General features: G+C 44.1%; 3 protein-coding genes across 8 annotated transcripts in view; 2 read left to right on the top strand and 1 right to left on the bottom strand.

Annotated features, from left to right (window-relative positions):
• Nucleotides 1-1,841: 1,841 nt before the first annotated feature.
• Nucleotides 1,842-3,600, top strand: LOC147020508 (uncharacterized; the record flags this gene model as incomplete). Its single annotated transcript, XM_085895905.1, has 1 exon — nt 1,842-3,600. A coding segment is annotated over one exon (888 nt), but the record flags the coding sequence as incomplete, so codon positions are not given.
• LOC147020507 (uncharacterized) lies at nt 3,601-10,192 on the bottom strand. Its single transcript, XM_085895904.1, has 2 exons — nt 7,565-10,192; nt 3,601-5,119 (listed from the first exon to the last, which is right to left on the bottom strand). The coding sequence occupies exons 1-2, from the start codon at nt 7,679-7,681 to the stop codon at nt 3,878-3,880; spliced, it is 1,359 nt and encodes a 452-aa protein (XP_085752030.1). The 5' UTR covers nt 7,682-10,192; the 3' UTR covers nt 3,601-3,877.
• An 885-nt stretch (nt 10,193-11,077) lies between these two features.
• Nucleotides 11,078-19,024, top strand: part of LOC147020506 (RAC-alpha serine/threonine-protein kinase) — a 46,342-nt gene continuing 38,395 nt past the window's right edge. For 3 of the 6 annotated variants that reach the window (XM_085895899.1, XM_085895896.1, XM_085895898.1), the window contains exon 1: nt 11,079-11,263. The gene's annotated coding sequence lies outside the window, so the exon portion shown is untranslated. The other 3 variants (XM_085895897.1, XM_085895900.1, XM_085895901.1) reach the window with 2 other exon arrangements.

The raw sequence follows: 19,024 nt of genomic DNA, 5'->3' as shown, positions 1-19,024 counted from the left end.
TGAAGCACTGCCAGTGGACGACTGAAAACTGAAAGAAGGTCTTATGGACCGATGAATCAAAATTTGAAATATTTGGTTCATCACACAGGGTTTTTGTACGCCGTCGAGTAGGTGAAAGGATGGTTCCTCAGTGTGACACCAACTGTCAAACATGGAGGAGGAAGTGTGATGATCTGGGATTCTTTTGCTGGATCCAGAGTCGGCGACTTGCACAGAGTCACTGCATCCTGAGCCAAAAGGTCCACCACAGCATTTAGAAGTGCTATGCAATGCCCTCTGGTCTATGCCTACTTGGTCAGGGGTTCATCCTACAGCAAGATAACGACCAAAAACATACCTCCAGGCTATGTCAGAACTACCTTAGAAGAAAAGAACAAGACGATAGGCTTCAAATCATGGAATGGCCAGCACAGTCTCCAGACGTAAAACCCAATCGAGCTGGTTTGGGATGAACTGCACAGAATGGTGAAAGCAAAGCAATCTACAAGTGCAACACATTTGTGGGAACTTCTGCAACAGTGTTGGGAAGAACTTTCCAAACAATATTTGATTTCCATTGTGGAAAGAATGCCACGAGTATGTTCCGCTGTTATATCTGCAAAAAGTGGCTACTTTGATGAGTCAAAAATTTAGATTATATTTTGTTCAACAAAACGATTCCATGATTTCTTTTTTATTTCCAATTGTTTATTTGTTCTATGCTTTAATTTCAGAGTACAATGAAACATTAAACCGCTTAAATTTCAGTAAAAACTGGAAAAATGAGGGTGTTCTAAAACTTTTGACTGGTAGAGTACCTTTTTATACCAAATCCATAATGCCTATCGAGTTGTGTCGCTCATCTACCCGTTTATACCAAATCCATATCACCGACCGAGTTATGTCATTAATGTACCCTTTTATCCCAAATCTATGTCACCTACTGAGTTATATATTGATATACCCTTTTATACCAAATCCATATCTCTTACCGAGTTATGTCACTAATATACCCTTTTATACCAAATCTATGTCACCGACTGAGTTATATCATTAATATACCCTTTTATACCAAATCCATATCCCCTACCGAGTTATATCACCAATATACCCTTTTATACGAAATCCATATCGCTGACCAAGTTATGTCACTAATATACCCTTTTTTTTTTTTTTACCAAATCCATTCTCTTTCCGAGTTACGTCATTAATGTACCCTTTTATACCAAATCTATGTCACCTACCGAGTTATGTCACTAATGCACCATTTTACATCAAATCCATATCCCCTACTGAGTTACATCACTAATGTGATGTTACATTACCAAACCCTTTTATACCAAATCCATGTCGCCTACCGAGTAATGTGACGAATGTACCCTTTATGCCCAATCGAATGCCGAATGAGTTTTATACCAAATCGACCACCTATACAGAGTTTCATCGCCAATCGACCATTTTTATGCATATCTGTTGTTTTTGTAGTTTGATCCAGTATCTATGATAATCATCATGGCAAGGCAACACTGTAGAACCTGCTTGGTGCAAGGGTCATGAACCTCTTCAAATGAAGGTATTCACCTTTGTATGTTGTGAATTTGGTACATTTGCTAAACGAACTCTTACTAGACATTCAACGAGTGCTTGTTTGACCATATCTCATGTTTCAATGTTATAACTCATCTTGCTCTTAACTTTCATTTCATAATGTTTTGGTTTTGTTTTCTTTGTTTCAGCACTGCTTCGTTCAGTTGAATAAAGCCATGCTTTGGATCTAAGGCTTAACTTCAATTTATTCAAATGTGAACCGTCACCTGGATACCTTCAACGATGGATAAGTTCTTCAGGCCCGAACAGTTTGATGCCGACCCCAACTCCAGCATAGCAGCTCAGCGATTGAGTCACTGGCATCACACATTCCAAAACTTTCTCGTGACTATATCAATACCCATACTCCTGGCAAACTAGTGGTACTCATCAATTATTCGGCCCCGCCAGTACACGAGTATGTAGTGGAAAGTGAAACTTACAAAGCTGCTGTAGATGTACTCAAGACACTGTACGTGAAACCAAAGAATGAGAATTTTGCAAGACACAGCCTCACCACTCGGAGGCAGAAATCTGGTGAGACACTCGACCAATATTTCCAAGTGCTAAAGCACCTCAGCAAAGATTGCATCTTCCGTGATGTAACAGCCACACAATGCCATGATGACTACATCAGAGACTCCTTTATCAATGGACTGAAATACACTCATATCCACCAGCGATTCTTGGAGAATAACACTCTAGATCTGCAGTCTGCCTTTGACCAGGCCCGCACTCTGGAAATGGCCCAAAAGCAGGCAGACTCGTACGATGCACCCTCAATCCCCATGGCAACTACAGCAAGTACCCACAGTGGGCCATCCACTGCTACCCAGGAGACTTCAGATGCCACTGCTGCAGCCCATGCACCGGCCAAACCACCATCCACCACAGTGACCGCAAAACGTTTCTTCTGCGGTCATAATAAACTTCCTCGGCATAAATTCCCTGCCAAGAATGCAATCTGCAATCTTTGCTCAAAGAAAGGTCATTTTGCAAAGGTCTGCAAATCATCAACCTCCGAATCCACCTCTGCTGCAATACCGCAGCTTGCAACAGTCTCAGCAGCATCACCTGCATGCCTCTCAAAGGCCCTTCTGAAAATTCAAGTCAATGGACTGACTATCAGGGCACTTGTGGACACAGTAGTCCAGTCATTTTAACTTTTAATTGGAACAAATTACAACAGAATTTTTTCCACCACAATGCATTTCTTTGAGGTCCCCAAAACAACATACTAAAAGTCCCAAAAAATCCTGATAGGGGAAAGACGGCTAATTTGCATTATTCCAAAATGGCTGCCAAAATTCAATAATTTGGTATAATGTGACTTGTAGAAGGGCAATTTGAATGTTTTAAAGTTCTAGAGTGGGGTTTTTGCCCTTGGGCTTTCATTTGGAAAAGGTTACAATTTTATTTGATGACAGGTTCATTTGCATATTAATTAGCATATTTTCAAAATGGCCGCCGAATGCATATGCTGATCCTATTATAGGCTGGTTTTAATTATAAATAATCTTTAAATTAATTTTTAGTTAAAGAAAATCTCTTTACTTCAGCAAATTATGGCACCAAAAGAGTTGCATGACATGATGATATAAAGAGACCACTAGAAATAAGATATAATCATCTGATTTAAAGGGGAGCTTCAGTATATTGTGGGTAAGAGGGCGCTATAGCAATCATAATTATTTTCATTTAAATATGGGAAACTCTATGAAAACTAACAACAATCATTTCAAAGAAATTTCAACCAAAGAAGTGCGACACTGTTTTTACTTGAATTTAAAATTTTACAATTTTGTATATGTTATGAATGGATTCGGTGGTTACTGGATGATTAAATATCGAAGTATGGTGTGGAATGTACAACAGCAATCATATAAAAGGCATTGTAGAATCATCAGTCACCCTGTTATCATACAATATTTAACATGGACAGTGGGCACATCGATTAATAAAGCATCGATGTACATTGAAAGAACTCTTTATCAACTAAAATGTCACTTCTAATTAAGTATAAAAAAGTCAGTCACTGTTTTCTTTCTGAGTCATTCTTACATCAATTAAATGTATGCCCTGTACCTTGTTGAAAGACATGAAACCTGGGCTTGGTGTCCACATTTTATGAATTATTGCAATAAAAGGATTACAAAAATTATAATCTATTAATACCACATTTTATTTTTATTAATTCAAGCCACTTCTGATGCTCCCCTTGAAGTCCTGCCCCTGTAACTATACTTTGGTTTTTAGATTGCCCTTACTGTAGGATGTCTGTTCTTTACACCTCTTGTGCAGGTAATATCTATCAATTGTTACTTAAGTCTGGTGCTTCAGAATTCCTGCAGCTTATTCCTCTGCATTCTGTGCACACATCACTACAGAGGAGGCCGTGGTGACGACATGTGCACCTGTTTGTGCTGCATTGAGTCTTGCAGCCACAGCATATGACATTCAGTAGTTCAGCTGGTGCTGGAGATTTGTCAGTCTGCTTAGGTAGATATTTACCATCTACGACATGCCAGCCCCATTCTCCTGGCTTCATAGTTCTGTTTGTTCCTTTCCACTGCATTATCTGGAAATAAACACGAAGGCTGTGATAAACGGCAGCTGCAGATGTTGGTGGCAAAGTTTGGGGCTCCACGTGAGATTTTCCCTTGGAGATTTTCTCACAAAACTTTCTGTAGCGTAGAGCGTCGAGTCGTTCATCTCCACCACCATACAGGGATACAAGTGCCTTTTCTCCAGCTACCACCAGCTCATCTTTTGCTGCTTCTACAGAGTTGAAGACCTCAGCTTGTTCATGGAATTTCGCTTTCTTTATCTCCTTTACAGCTAATCCTTTCCCCAATCCAAATGGACGTGATGTCACATCGCAGCCGAGGAAGGCGTGAATGAAGAGGATATGATCACATATGTGAGGGCCTAGTGACCCCTTTGTTTGCTTGATGCACCATGATCTGGTTTGTTGTGGAGCTGATTTCTTTGACTCAGATCTCAAGAAAAGCTCATGTGCATTCATTTCAGCATGATGAAGCAGAAGAACTAGCAAGTCTGTGTCATCTCCTATTACAACAGTATCCTTGCTTCTGGCAGATGCAACAGCTGTCTGGACGATAAGGACATCAGCATCGTCCTTCGCATGGTCAACGCTGCATCCTGCTCTTTCCAGTTTGTCACTTACAAAGCATATGAAGCGCTGCTTGTTGGCTTTGTTGTTCAGAAACTCCTCTTTCTTAGATTGGAGAACCATGCCACCTGTGAAGTGCACTTCAACTCCTGCACAATTTGCTGTTCTCCTTAGGTAGGTGGCATCTTTAATCGTTGGATCATCGCTATATCCATCAAACACAATGGCAGCAGGACCATATTTCTGTGTCACATATCTAACATACAGCTGGCTCACACTCTCAAAAGTAGATCCTCGAGGCCATGGCACTCTATGAAGCAATGCTCCGCCATCAAGAACGTACTGGACATCTCCGCTGGGTTTGCGTTGCTCTTCTGGCACAGCTTTCCAAAGGGTATCCGCAAGGACTGCCTTCTTTGGCTGCAGAGGGAGACAAGATGATTCAAACAATGCAGGGGGGTAACTACAGAGTTCATACTGGAACAGAGATGGCACATCTTGGTAGCGGTCTCGAACAGTAATCAGTCGCTGAAATAACAGCTGGGGATCTACAGTAACAGATTTACCCAAGACCTTTACAGTTGATCGTGATGCTAACGTGACTGCTTGGTCAGCTTTGCGGAATTTGAAAGCTTCTACAGATTTGCCCAACATTGAGGAGAGAACCTTTTCTCCAATTTCTCTTGATCTTTCAACGTTGACTCCTTCCTGGGCTGTCATGCCATTAGCTATGTTAAACAGTGACTCATTCTCAACAAAAGGGGACCTTTCTGTCAGGTAGTTGATAAGCTGAAAAAATACAATAAAAATATATTGAAATATTGAATTTGGTAGCCATCTTGGATTTATGCAAATTAGACGTCTTTCCCCTATAGGGATTTTTTGGGACTTTTAGTATGGTGTTCTAGGGACCTCAAAGAAATGCATTGTGGTGGAAAAAATTCTGTTGTAATTTGTTCCAAGTTTGGCCAAATATGAGGCTAAAATGACTAGCCTACAGGTAGGTCAGAAAGTTTTGTGAGTCAACGTTTTGTGAAATCTCACAATCTCAAACTGTCTCCATCAATGAGCAACGTCTACATGGTCTCTACATCCTTTTCCACAAAGGCCCGAGGATACTGCCTTGTGGAACTCATGCATGGAGGCTGTGTTTACCGCAGCAAGAAACTCGCTGCCCTCCGGGACTTGTGTGCTCACTTGATATTAGCACATGATTTCTTGAGGCACCACGTTAGTGTCGAGATTCCTTTTTATGGTGATAAACCCTCCCTTAAGGTATGCAGCCAAGCTACTACCTTGGAACCTCCACTGTCACTGTTCTCTAACCTCATGCCTGACTGCTAACCTATCGCCATCAAGTCCAGGCGGTTTACAGCTGTGGATACCAAGCTTATACAGGTTGCGATGAAGAGGCTGTTAGATGAAGGAGTCATTGAGGCCAGCAAATCTCCATGGTGAGCATAAGTGCTCGTGACCACCAATGAGCACCAGAAAAAGCGGCTGGTTGTGGATTACTCTCAGACAATCAACCAACTCACCCTCTTGGTTGCCTACCCCCTCCCACAAATTGATGAGATGATAGGAAAAATTTCCAAATACCAGATCTTCAGCATACTAGATCTATGTAGCCCCGACCACCAGATCGCAATTAAGGAAGAAGAAAGACAGTACAGTGCCTTAGAAGCGAACCATAGGGCATAGACTGTACCAGTTCCTCCGAATCCCCTTTGGCGTAATGAACAGCGTTGCAAGCTTGCAACGCACAATAGACAACATCATAGCTGAGGAAAATCTCCACGATTAAGTTGCCCACATGGACAATGTCACTATTTGCAGCAGGAGCACACAAGAGCATGACACCAATCTTGTGAGATTCCTTCAAGCCGCCAATTAGTACAACTTTTCCTTCAATACTGATAAGAGCGTCTTTTCTGTGAATTCCATCGATCTTCTTGGTTACTCTATCAGCAATGGCTCTGGTTCGACCTGAGCCTGAATGTCTTTGGAATGTCCACTACTGCACGATCTGCCATCTCTACTTCAGGAAGTAGGCATGTTCCCTTACTATTCGCAATGGATTGTCAAAATTCTCAAAGAAGATCTATCCACTTATTTAAAATAAAAGCTTTCCACTATCAGCTGCTGCTACTGAAGCCTTCAAAACTCTCAAAAGAGAGACAGAGACAGTTGTAGTAACGGCTATAGATGATGATGCTCCTTTCATAGTGGAGACTGATGCATCTGATCATGCCATCGCGACCACACTCAATCAGTCAAGTCGACCTGTCGCCTTTTTTTTTCTGGAACCCTTTCAAAATCAGAGCAACACGCCCCTCTGCTGTGGAAAAAGAAGCATACACAATTGTCAAAGTTTTGTGAAAATGGAGGCACTACCTTTTGGGGCATAATTTTCAGCTGATTCCAGAACAAAAGTCTGTTGCCTTCATGTTCAAAAAAAAAGAGGCCAGCAAAATAAAGAATGAAAAGATCACGAGGTGGCGCGTTGAACTTTCTTGCTACAGCTAGGATGTTGTGTATTCGCCGGGAAAGGACAATGTCGCTGCAGATACACTCTTACACATCTACTGCTCCGCAGCTAACCGTGACTTTATATGAGCTCCACGACTCACTGTGCCACTCACGTATTACGAAAATGGCACATTTTGTGCAATGTCGCAACCTTCTCTACTCACTGGATGACATTAAAAAGATGAGTGCTTCTTGCCCAGGATGCGCTTAATTAAAGCCAAGATTATTTAAACCCCCACCTGGTAAATCGATTCAAGCAACGTAGCCTTTTTAGAGGCTCAACTTGGATTTTAAGGGACCCTTACTATCAGTCACCCAAAACAAATACCTGCTTACCATCATCGATGAGTTCTCCAGGTTCCCTTTTGTTTTCCCTTGTGCCGACCTCAGCACCACCGTGGTTATCAAGTGCTTTTGCCAACTGTTCTCAATCTTTGGCATGCCTGCATACATACACTCTGATCATGGATGCGATATCGCCACCAGCCATACTACGCCTTATAACCCACAGGGGAAGAGCCAGGTCTAACTATTTAGTGGCATTATCTGGAAAGCTGTAACCCTTACTCTTAAGTCCAGAAACCTTTCTACTTCCCAGTGGGAATCTGTTCTCCCTGACGCTCTTCACTCTGTGTGAACCCTGCTGTCTACTACGACTAATGTGACTCCTCTCAAGGGGATGTTCAGGTTTCAGCGTCGGTCTACCAATGGTCATGCCATTCCGTCCTGGATCGCATTTTCCCGCAAAGTTCTTCTGTGGAGACAGGTGCACCACACAAGGTATGACCCTTTTGTCGACGAAGTTGATCAACTGGAGGTGAACCCTGAGTACGCCCATGTTCAACTTCCTGACAGTAGGGAGACGAGACCATAGTGTCCATACGACACCTGGCACCTCGAGGCGATTTTCCGGGTGTTGACGAAGCAGGTAACAACTCCTACAGAACACATGGACTCTGGACCAACTTTTCGCAAAGGAATACCCACGCCTAACTTTTTGCCTTCTGCAGAGGACTGCGGAATTCCTGCTGGAGCTCCAATCGTGACTGATGGAACCAAATAACAATTGTCTCCTGCGGCTGAACCCAGACTACATTGATCTACTCGTGTAATTTGGCCTCCTAATAAACTAAACCTGTGAAATAATTCGTTTAACTTTCTGGATGGGGAGCATGTCGTGAATTTGGTACATTTGCGATACAAACTCTTACAAGACCTTCAATGAGTGCTTGTTGGACCACATCTCTTGTTTTATGGTTATAACTCATCTTGCTCTTATCCTTCATTGCCTCCGCCACCGAAGTTGCAGGATATCTAAAAATTTTTGGACGGATTCGGATGAAACTTGGTGGACGGCTTGGGTGTGTGGCAAGGACGAATTGATTCGATTTTAGTGAAGATCTAAATACGGATCTGGATACGAGAATTTTTTAATTTTTAAAGTGATTCTTCACCATTGAGATGATATAGTATTGTGTAGCATGATATTTCAAAAATGTATTGGGCCCGATATGTTCTCGTGGATCAGGCATTACGTGGCAGAGGTATGCGCCCTACTGAGTGCCCTTCTAGTTTTCTAATGTTGTGCGTTTGTTTCCTTTGTTTCAGCACTGCTTCATTCAGTTGAATAAAGAAAGCCATGCTTTGGATCAAAGGCTTCACTTTCTTCAGAGGTGTTCTCACACAGGCACTGATGTTGAAAGGATTCCATACAAGTTCAACACAAATGTATTACTATATTATTATCATTATTGAAGCAAATAAATGGTCTGGTCAATATCTATATAATACGTATTTCCATTTACCTCTCTGATTGTTTTTGATGGATCAATTGAGTCTCATGTGACAGCGACATCAGATAGATATCTGAAGTGGTGTCGATGGAATTTGGAGGTTGGTGGTGTTCATGTCTCTCATCCCATTACTCCATCTTCCTCCCAACCACCACCTTCAAACAGTCCACCTTTTTTTTTGTTTCAACCTGTTGGCTACCCTGGGATTCGTGCTTCACTGGCAGGGCGTTGTATCATTAAGTACACGATCTCTTGGATGGACGTTAAGCCAGAAGTCCCGTCTGCAAGCATTATCTGGTGGACGCTAAAGACCCCAAGGTGTTTTTTCATGAAGAGTGGGCGAGCTATCTTCCCTCCAGGTACCCTGACCTAATTACAAATTTATTCCCAAATCACCTTCAGTTGTAGTTTTATTCCCAAGTTGTTGAGAAAGTTGTTTCTTGGAATTTTGGGATCAGGTGTTACGTTCTGTGGACAATGTCTGAATTTCTTTCTTCTTCGATGAGTTTTTTGAAGACTGGAGCATCATGTTTTTGTTTTTCGGAATATCAATGGCCAGTAATTGGGTACACCCTCCAGATGAGGTTTTTTTTTATGCCTCCGCACGAAGGGTGCCGGAGACATTATGTTTCCGGGTTGTCCGTCCGGATTTTCGTTTACGCGATAACTCAAGAAGCAAATTGCAGAATGTAATCAAACTAGGTAAAAAGGTAAAGTAAGACAGGGCAATTAAGTGATTAAATTTGGGGCCAGATGTGATAAAGGTCAAGGGTCAAAGGTCAAGGTTAAACTCTGAAATTTTACTGTTTACACCCTAACTCAAGAAATATTGGACAGAATTTCATCAAACTTGGTACAAAGGTAAAGTTGGACGTGACAATTAAATGATTAGATTTTGGGCCAGATATGATAAAGGTCAAGGGTCAAATATGTCAATACCCAAGTGTTTGTGTGGGAGACTGGAGGCATACCCGTCGACTGCGCGCAGTCAAATTACTCTAGTTGATAATTGTTTTGATTCTTATTCTTCTTTATCATTAACTATCGCTCGAATGTTTTCCATCAATTTTGTCCTACTTTGTGTTGTCATAAGTTCCTTTCAAGCGTTTTTGTTGTTGTATACATAGTCGAGGCTCGTGGAAGAGCTGGTAAACTGAACGGATCATGATGCAACAAGATGCACAAGAAATATGAGAGAGAGAGAGAGAGAGAGAGAGAGAGAGAGAGAGAGAGAGAGAGAGAGAGAGAGAGAGAGAGAGAGAGAGAGAGAGAGAGAGAGAGAGAGAGAGAGAGAGAGAAAGAGAAAACTCCAACAGCAGAGTTCCATCCAAATCCATTGGGACCATATTCTGTACGGAGCGTCAGTGATGCCGAAGCAGTCTCCTGGGCTGTTGGGCACAATCCTGGACGGGTCGCCATTCCGACACAGGATAGTCAAATTGGCTCGATCATCCCAGCAATCATCCCCCAGGTACTCATTTCACCGACCTCGGAAGGATGACGGGCTGAGTCAACCCCACCCGGTGTTAATTCATTTGAAAACGGGACTCAAATCCAGGACCCTAAGATCCCAAGCCAGCCACCCTAACCACGAAGGCAACACCAGGCTGAGGTTGTGGCCTGATTCATTGTCCGCTCTTCCAAGGCGAAGGGATCCGTTAGGGTTGGCGGACATTGTCCTACACATTGCATAACGATGCAAAGTCATGTTAAAATTAGTTAAAGAAAGTGAAAAGTTTCAGAAGTCCGACGGAGACCTTCCTTCCTGAGGGATTGTTTTGTTCGTGGCGGACGTCGAGCTTCGCGCCTCTGAATACGTCATTCATTCCAAAAAAAAGAATATCAACAAGGACACACAGCAGTTTCAGCATCAACACGTTCTCGCGAGAGTACGCAGCGCATTCAATGGATGGATTCTCGCGAGAGTACGCGGCGCATTCAATGGATGGATTCTCGCGAGAGTACGCGGCGCATTCAATGGATGGATTCTCGCGAGAGTACGCGGCGCATTCAATGGATGGATTCTCGCGAGATTGTGTAGGAACTGGCACGGATGAATTCTCGCGAGATTGCTTCAGCCGGCCTGGACAGTTGGACTCGGCGGGCACCAGGCCAGGACGAGGCTGCGATGCGGCGCGCTCGGGCGGTGCCCGGCCTCCGCGGCGGGAGCCTGTCTTGGCCTGGCCTGTCCGTCATTGTTTTCCCTTTTCGTTCTTCTTGAAAGGAAACTTTTCCGTAAAGGGTGAGCTCGGAGCATGCGCTGGAGCGTACAGACAAGCTAGGCCCAAGGCCTTTTGAGATTAGGCCTGGTTCATGCTGTTTCTGAGAGCAAGTTGACTGTTGAGCGGATGCACGAACAACAATTTTCCCGCGCCCCCCCCCCTTGTGAAACTCGGCGTTGCGTCATCGGCTGACATTATTCTTATTTAAGAAACCTCCCACACCCGCTCTGCTTGTCGTACTTTGTTCTGTGCGGTTGTACATCCAGAAGTTTCATTTAATTGAGTGAGTGCATCCACTGACCGTGTGTCGGAATTCCTCTCCGTGTGTCGGCATCAAACCGCAGATTTTCCTTCCACCACTCGGTGACCCCCGCCTCGCCTTTTACCATTCATACGATGCCTGCACTTTCTCTTGTTTTGAGATGTTTGTTTGTTCGTCCTTTTAAAAAGGTTTCACGGTGAGAACGTTTTGATTGCTTTTCCTTATTTCATCCGGTGTTATCCTCACCAACGCCACTCATCCCCATCCTCATTTCATCCGGAGTTATCCTCACCCTCACCAACGCCATTCAATTCACCCTCACCAACGCCATTCAATTCTCCCTCACCAACGCCATTCAATTCTCCCTCACCAACGCCATTCAATTCTCCCTCACCAACGCCATTCAATTCTCCCTCACCAACGCCATTCAATTCTCCCTCACCAACGCCATTCAATTCTCCCTCACCAACGCCATTCAATTCTCCCTCACCAACGCCATTCAATTCACACTCACCAACGCCATTCAATTCTCCCTCACCAACGCCATTCAATTCTCCCTCACCAACGCCATTCAATTCTCCCTCACCGACGCCATTCAATTCTCCCTCACCGACGCCATTCAATTCTCCCTCACCGACACCATTCAATTCTCCCTCACCGACGCCACTCAATTCTCCCTCACCGACGCCATTCAATTCTCCCTCACCGACGCCATTCAATTCTCCCTCACCGACGCCACTCAATTCTCCCTCACCGACGCCACTCAATTCTCCCTCACCGACGCCATTCAATTCTCCCTCACCGACGCCACTCAATTCTCCCTCACCGACGCCATTCAATTCTCCCTCACCGACGCCATTCAATTCTCCCTCACCGACGCCATTCAATTCTCCCTCACCGACGCCATTCAATTCTCCCTCACCGACGCCATTCAATTCTCCCTCACCGACGCCATTCAATTCTCCCTCACCGACGCCATTCAATTCTCCCTCACCGACGCCATTCAATTCTCCCTCACCGACGCCATTCAATTCTCCCTCACCGACGCCATTCAATTCTCCCTCGCCGACGCCATTCACCCTCGCCGACGCCATTCTCCCTCACCGACGCCATTCTCCCGCACCGACGCCATTCTCCCTCACCGACGCCATTCTCCCTCACCGACGCCATTCTCCCTCACCGACGCCATTCACCCTCACCGACGCCATTCTCCCTCACCGACGCCATTCAATTCTCCCTCACCGACGCCATTCAATTCTCCCTCACCGACGCCATTCAATTCTCCCTCACCGACGCCATTCAATTCTCCCTCACCGACGCCATTCAATTCTCCCTCACCGACGCCATTCAATTCTCCCTCACCGACGCCATTCAATTCTCCCTCACCGACGCCATTCAATTCTCCCTCACCGACGCCATTCAATTCTCCCTCACCGACGCCATTCAATTCTCCCTCACCGACGCCATTCAATTCTCCCTCACCGACGCCATTCAATTCTCCCTCACCGACGCCATTCAATTCTCCCTCACCGACGCCATTCAATTCTCCCTCACCCCCGCCATTCACCCTCACCGACGCCATTCTCCCTCACCGACGCCATTCTCCCTCACCGACGCCATTCTCCCTCACCGACGCCATTCTCCCTCACCGACGCCATTCTCCCTCACCGACGCCATTCTCCCTCACCGACGCCATTCTCCCTCACCGACGCCATTCTCCCTCACCGACGCCATTCTCCCTCACCGACGCCATTCTCCCTCACCGACGCCATTCTCCCTCACCGACGCCATTCTCCCTCACCGACGCCATTCTCCCTCACCGACGCCATTCTCCCTCACCGACGCCATTCTCCCTCACCGACGCACTTCATCAATTCAAAAATGTAGGTTTTCGTGAGTATTCGAATTGTAAGGTAATGAATAGGGTTTGGCAAATGGTCTAATTTAATTGGATTGTCTAATTTAATTGGATCTAATTGTTGAGTCATGAATATGGTTCAATGAATGTTCTAGTTATCGGGGTCAGGATTATGGCCTCATTTAAGGGCCCTGTCGCACCTTGACGTTTTAGCCAGCAATGGCAACGTATAGAAATGTATGCAAAACGTTGGCGTATGCTGAAATTTTGATGTTTTTTTTTTAAGTTTTGGACGTATTCATAACGAGTTGGATGTATGCATAACGTATTAGTAACGTACACAGAACGTTTCGATAACTTATAGATAACTTAGACCAACGAATGATTAGCGTGTTGTCGGCGTTCACAACCTATGCCCAACTTTAGTCTAACATATGCATAGCGCGCTGCACGTATCACCGACGATCACGTGGCGTAGCCTATTAAAAACCTGCCGCACGCCAATTTAAATCATAACCGCCTGAGAATTGGAAGTGTCAACATCGCAGTCACACCTTGACGATTTAGCCAGCGTATTCCGACCTCTGAAAAATTTGTCTAAAACGCTGGCACACGTCGAATGCGTTATGGGTAAGTTGTGTATACGTTAAGAGCATGCTGAAAAACACTGCCATACGTCGTAATACACCTTGTACGTTGTGAAATTTCAAGCATGCTGAAAATTTTACGAGGTACTCGCCGTATGGCTCACACGTTCCGCTATGCTGGGAATAAGTTGTAGGCACGATATGCGATCGTTGACGCACGTCGACACAAGTTCCTTGTAAGTTACTCATAAGTCGAAACACGTCGAAGTAATGTTTAGCGTACCTGGAACTTATTTTCTCCGTCAAGGCACATTTTCTTTTTTTCTCCTTGGCTCCGTGAATTCACGTGACGAAATATCTGAAGTTGTTGTTGCTGTTGTGTTTTTTTATTTTTTTTTTATTTTTATTTAGACTATCACGAATTTTAAAATATATTCAGACATTTGTTTTTAAGTTTCGATGTGACAAGATCCTCAAATAGAAAATATTCACAGAGGAGGAACTAAGAATAAGACGAGCAAACTGAAGAGTCAATCGGATGTGACGTAACAGCACGTGACGAAATATCGGAAGTTGGTGTTGGTTTTTTTTTTTTTTTAAACGCTGCCAATACGCCATTATACGGTAGCTGTAAATTTGAAACACGTTCAGTAAGTTATGTGATCGTCCGGAAGACGTCAATCAAATACGTCAATATGCGTTGGAGCTACGTTACTCATAGATTCAAGGCACCTTACTCAGGTTAGAAATAAGTTTTGGGTACGCTAAGCATTACCTCGACGTGTTTCGACTTGTGAGTAACTTAAAAGTAACGTGTCTCAACGTGTGCCAACGATCGCATAACGTTCCTCGATGTGTGTCAACGATTGTGTAACGTGCCAACAACACGTTACTCATAGGTTATAAATACGTTTCGGGTACGCTAATCATTACCTCGATGTGTTTCGACTTATGAGTAACTTACAAGTAACGTGTGTCAACGATCGCATAACGTGCCTACAACTTATTCCCAGCGTATGCGGAACGTGTGAGCCTTATGCCCGCATACGTCGTAAAATTTCAAGCATGCTAAAATTTGCAGCCAACTGCAAAGTACAACGATGAAAGCCAGCGTACTACGACGTATGGCAGTGTTTTTCAGCATGCTCTTAAGGTACACACAACTTTTCCATCACGTATTCGACGTGTGTCAGCGTTTTAGACAAATTTTTCATAAATCGGCATACGCTGGCTAAATCGTCAAGGTGTGACAGCCCCTTGAGGGAAGGGTACAAGTGTAGCTTGATTCGAGCTCTGTGAATGGTTTAATGTCGGTAACTCGTCCGACAGCCTGGTGTTGGCTGCGTGGTTATAGAGTGGCTGGCTTGAGATCTTAGGGTCCTGAGTTCGAGCCCCGTTTTCTGCTGAATTAACACCAGGTGGGGTCGACTCAGCCTGTCATCCTTCCGAGGTGGGCAAAATGAGTACCGGTGTACTGTTCTAGGGGCACAGCATCAGCGGCACAGCCAAGCCCCAACAAAATGATAGCTGCCATACGCAAGAAGAAGAAGTAAATAGTCTAATTTTAGGGTTCAGTGCAAGTCCTCCATGAGTCTCTCGATGTCTGTAACAGTACGGTATTACGAAAACCTGAAACGCTGTGAATGTTGATTGCTTTGGACTTTCACTTTGTGCATCCCTGTTTTGTGTTGTTTGAGATGATGTGGGTGAGGTTAAGCTACATATTACATCATCATTTCTCATATGCCTGGTGTTGCTTAATGGTTAGGGTGGTTGGCTTTGGATCCTACGGTCATGAGTTTGGACCCTAGGGTCATGAGTTTGAATTCTGCTCAGTTGTTGAATTAATACCAGGTGGGGTTAACTCGGCTTGTCATCCTTCCGAGGTCGGAAAAATGAGTGCCGGCATGCTGGTATCCTGTGTCGGAGTGGCGACCCGTCCAGGATTGTGCCCAATAGCCAAGGAGACTGCTTAAGCAGCACAAACGCTCTGCACAGAGTATGGTACCAATCTCCAATATCTCATGACATATGAAGCAAGAGAAAACACTTTCACTCTTGGCAATTTTAGCCCCTACAACCTTGGCCCATAATCCGATCCACGATAGTCTGAGAGGGCTGGCAGGATGGCCTGGTAGTACACACACTCGCATTGAAGCTGTCTACCTTAGGTTCGAGTCTCGGCCCCCCCACCTGGTATTTCACAGGCAGGGTGATTCATCAATGTGTGTAACGTTCCTCGTATGGACGTTAAACTGGCCGTCCAGTCTGCCAGCATTTGTTGGTGCATGTTAAAAGATCCCATGGTGTCCTTCGTGAAAAGTAAGTGAGTTATCTCCAGCACCATGAACAAATTACAAATTCCTTCTCGAATCTACAGAGGGCACTGCATCAGCAGCACAGCTGAGCACTTAGTCAATCATGAAACAGCCTTGTGCTGCATACGAAAGAAGTAGTAGTTTGAGAAAGCCTGCTCGACACCACAGGTAAACGGTTAAGGTAGACACAGACTAATATAGACAGAAGTTGAGCACAAGAAGATAATTGTTACCTCCACCACCGAAGATGAAGGAGGTTGTTTTCACCCCTGCCTGTCTGTCTGTGTTTGTCTGTGTACAGGACATCTCAAAAAGTTGTCGATGGATCCGGATGACTTTTTATGGACAGGTTCAGTGTGTGACGAGGACGAATTGATTCGGTTTTGGTGAAGATCTGGATCCGGATCCGGCCACTCGAATTTTTAAAACTGATTCTTCACCATTGAGAGATGAGGCCAAAAATGATAAATAGCACGATATCTCAAAAAGTTGTTGGTGGATTTGGATGAAACTTGGTGGACATGTTGGGTGTGTGACAAGGAAGAATTGATTCAATTTTGGTGAAGATCCAGATGTGGATCTTTATACGAGAATTATTTAATTTTCAAGTGATTCTTCACCATTGAGTGATGGGGCCAAAAAACGACATAGTACAGTATAGCATGATATTTAACCTCCGCCATCTTCGAAGATGGATGGAGGTTACTGTTTTCACCCCTTTCTGTTTGTTTGTTACTTACGAAATCTAAAGATTTCGTAAGTATATTGATGACCTCCGTTTCTGTTTGTTTGTTTGTTTGTTTGTTTGTTTGTTTGTAGGCACGATAACTCGAGAACGGAATAAGCTACCCATGTCAAATTACACCACGTGAATCAGGAGGGTGATGGCGAGTGCTGATTAGATTTTGGTCAAAATCGGTCAAAGGTCAAGGTCACAGTGAGGTCAACATAATTCCGTAAATTCACGTGGAGAAATGGAGTATTTTTGCTTCGCTCGACATTACGAGTTCATTTTAACTTCGATTTTAATTTTGTCTTGGGTTTTTGCGATCGCATTGGACGCTTAAAACTCGGTTGTAGAAATTCTGGTAAAAATCGGATGTTTTGGAGACGTTTTAAGATTGTATAAAAAATATTTCACTCGATGCGTCACGGGTCGTCCCATGATGCAGTGCGCTCGAGCAGACGCGTCATTGTTACGTTAAGGTATAATATAATTGCGTGGAGAAATGGAGATTTTTGCTTCAGTCGACGTTACGATTTTTGATGGTTTGATACAGAATCATCATAGAAACTTCTGGTTTGCGTCGCGACCTTCTCGACAGACAGCTTTTATTAGACAAGGTCAGAGGTCAAGTTGACGATTTCGTAAGTACCAGTCTATGACTGCTTGTTTGTTTGTTTGTGAACAGTATTACGGAAAAACTCAACGGATTTCGACGAAACTTGGTGGGGGGGGGGGGGTTAGGTATGGTCCAAGTATCGTGCCATTAAAATTTGGACTTGGTACCCCCCCCCCCCCAAAAAAAAAATTGTTGGAGCAAAATTTTTTTTTTTTGCATTTCTACATGTTTTAAGTGATTTCCAACCCCCCCAAAAAAAATTGTTAGAGAAAAAAAAATGTTTGCAACTTTTTTTTTCAACAAAATTTCGATATATATATATATATTTTTTTTTGCATTTTTACATGTTTTAAGTGATTTCCAACCCCCTCCCCCCCAAAAGAAAATGTTGGAGAAAAGACTATAACTGTCAGCACTGTTGACATCATATTTAATGAATAAGATACAAGGTTTACTTGAGTGACCCAGCAGTATTGGCGGCGGAGGTTTTGCACTCTCCCAAGTGCACCCCCTCTAGTTCAAAAATGTATTGGGCCCGATATGCTCTCGTTGATCAGGCATTACGTGGCAGAGGCATTTCTCAGGCATTACTCTCCATGCACTGCTCTCACTCCCCCACACCCCTCGGAATACCTCTGGCTATGGCTTCCCCTCCACTCCCACCTCATGTTTATATGTGTACTGAACTGTCCACCGAACATTGATGACTCCATCTACACCTCACTATCCGAAAACATGGACCATCTTCTATCTTCTCATCCAAACTCTCTCTTCCTCTTATGTGCTGACTTCAATTGTCATCATGCCAGTTGGCTAGGTGTGGGTACCTCTCTCACCTGTCATGGCACCTCAGCAAAAGCTTTCTGCGACTCATTGGGACTGACTCAATCGGTCAACTTCCTGATCCGGATCTCAACCAATGGTACTCCATCTCTTCTGGATTTGATTGTGACAAATTTCCCTGACAATATGTGCTGCTCTTCTTCCGCTCCAATCCGTTCTTCTGACCACGTCCTTGTCAAAGTGGACATCTCTCTGGCTGTTATCAGAGAACCGCCTCACCACCGTCGAGTCTGGAATTTCACTCAAGCCGACTGGCAGGGTCTCCAAGCAGCCATCAAACTTATAGACTGGTCTCCTATCACGACTTTCTCAAACATCAACTCATCCTGGGAATTCTTTCAAAGAAACTTGGTCTCCCTCATGCACAGATTTATCCCCTCTCATCTTCAGTTGTCCTACCCTTCCTCCCGCCCTTGGTTTACTGAAGCTTGTGGCGAGGCAGTTGTCCTGAAACAACTTGACTTTGCCTCATGGAAAGCAAACCCAACTGACGGTAATCTCAATTCCTTCCACAAAGCTTGGAACAAGTGTGTATCTACCCTCAGGAGAGTCAGAAAACAACATCTTTCT

The sequence above is a fragment of the Eptatretus burgeri genome, chromosome 9 (assembly GCF_056783735.1).
Source record: "Eptatretus burgeri isolate ZD-2024b chromosome 9, Ebu_testis_v1, whole genome shotgun sequence".
In the NCBI taxonomy this organism is placed as follows: Eukaryota; Metazoa; Chordata; class Myxini; order Myxiniformes; family Myxinidae; genus Eptatretus; species Eptatretus burgeri.
This window is presented reverse-complemented; position numbering and strand designations above follow the sequence as displayed.

Coding starts and splice junctions, on each gene's coding strand:
- LOC147020507 (XM_085895904.1), bottom strand. CDS start 7,681: ATGTATGCAGGCATGCCAAAGATTGAGAACAGTTGGCAAAAGCACTTG. Junction 5,120..7,564: donor TGGAGAACTCATCGATGATG/GTAAGCAGGTAT, acceptor CTCCCTCTGCAG/CCAAAGAAGGCAGTCCTTGC.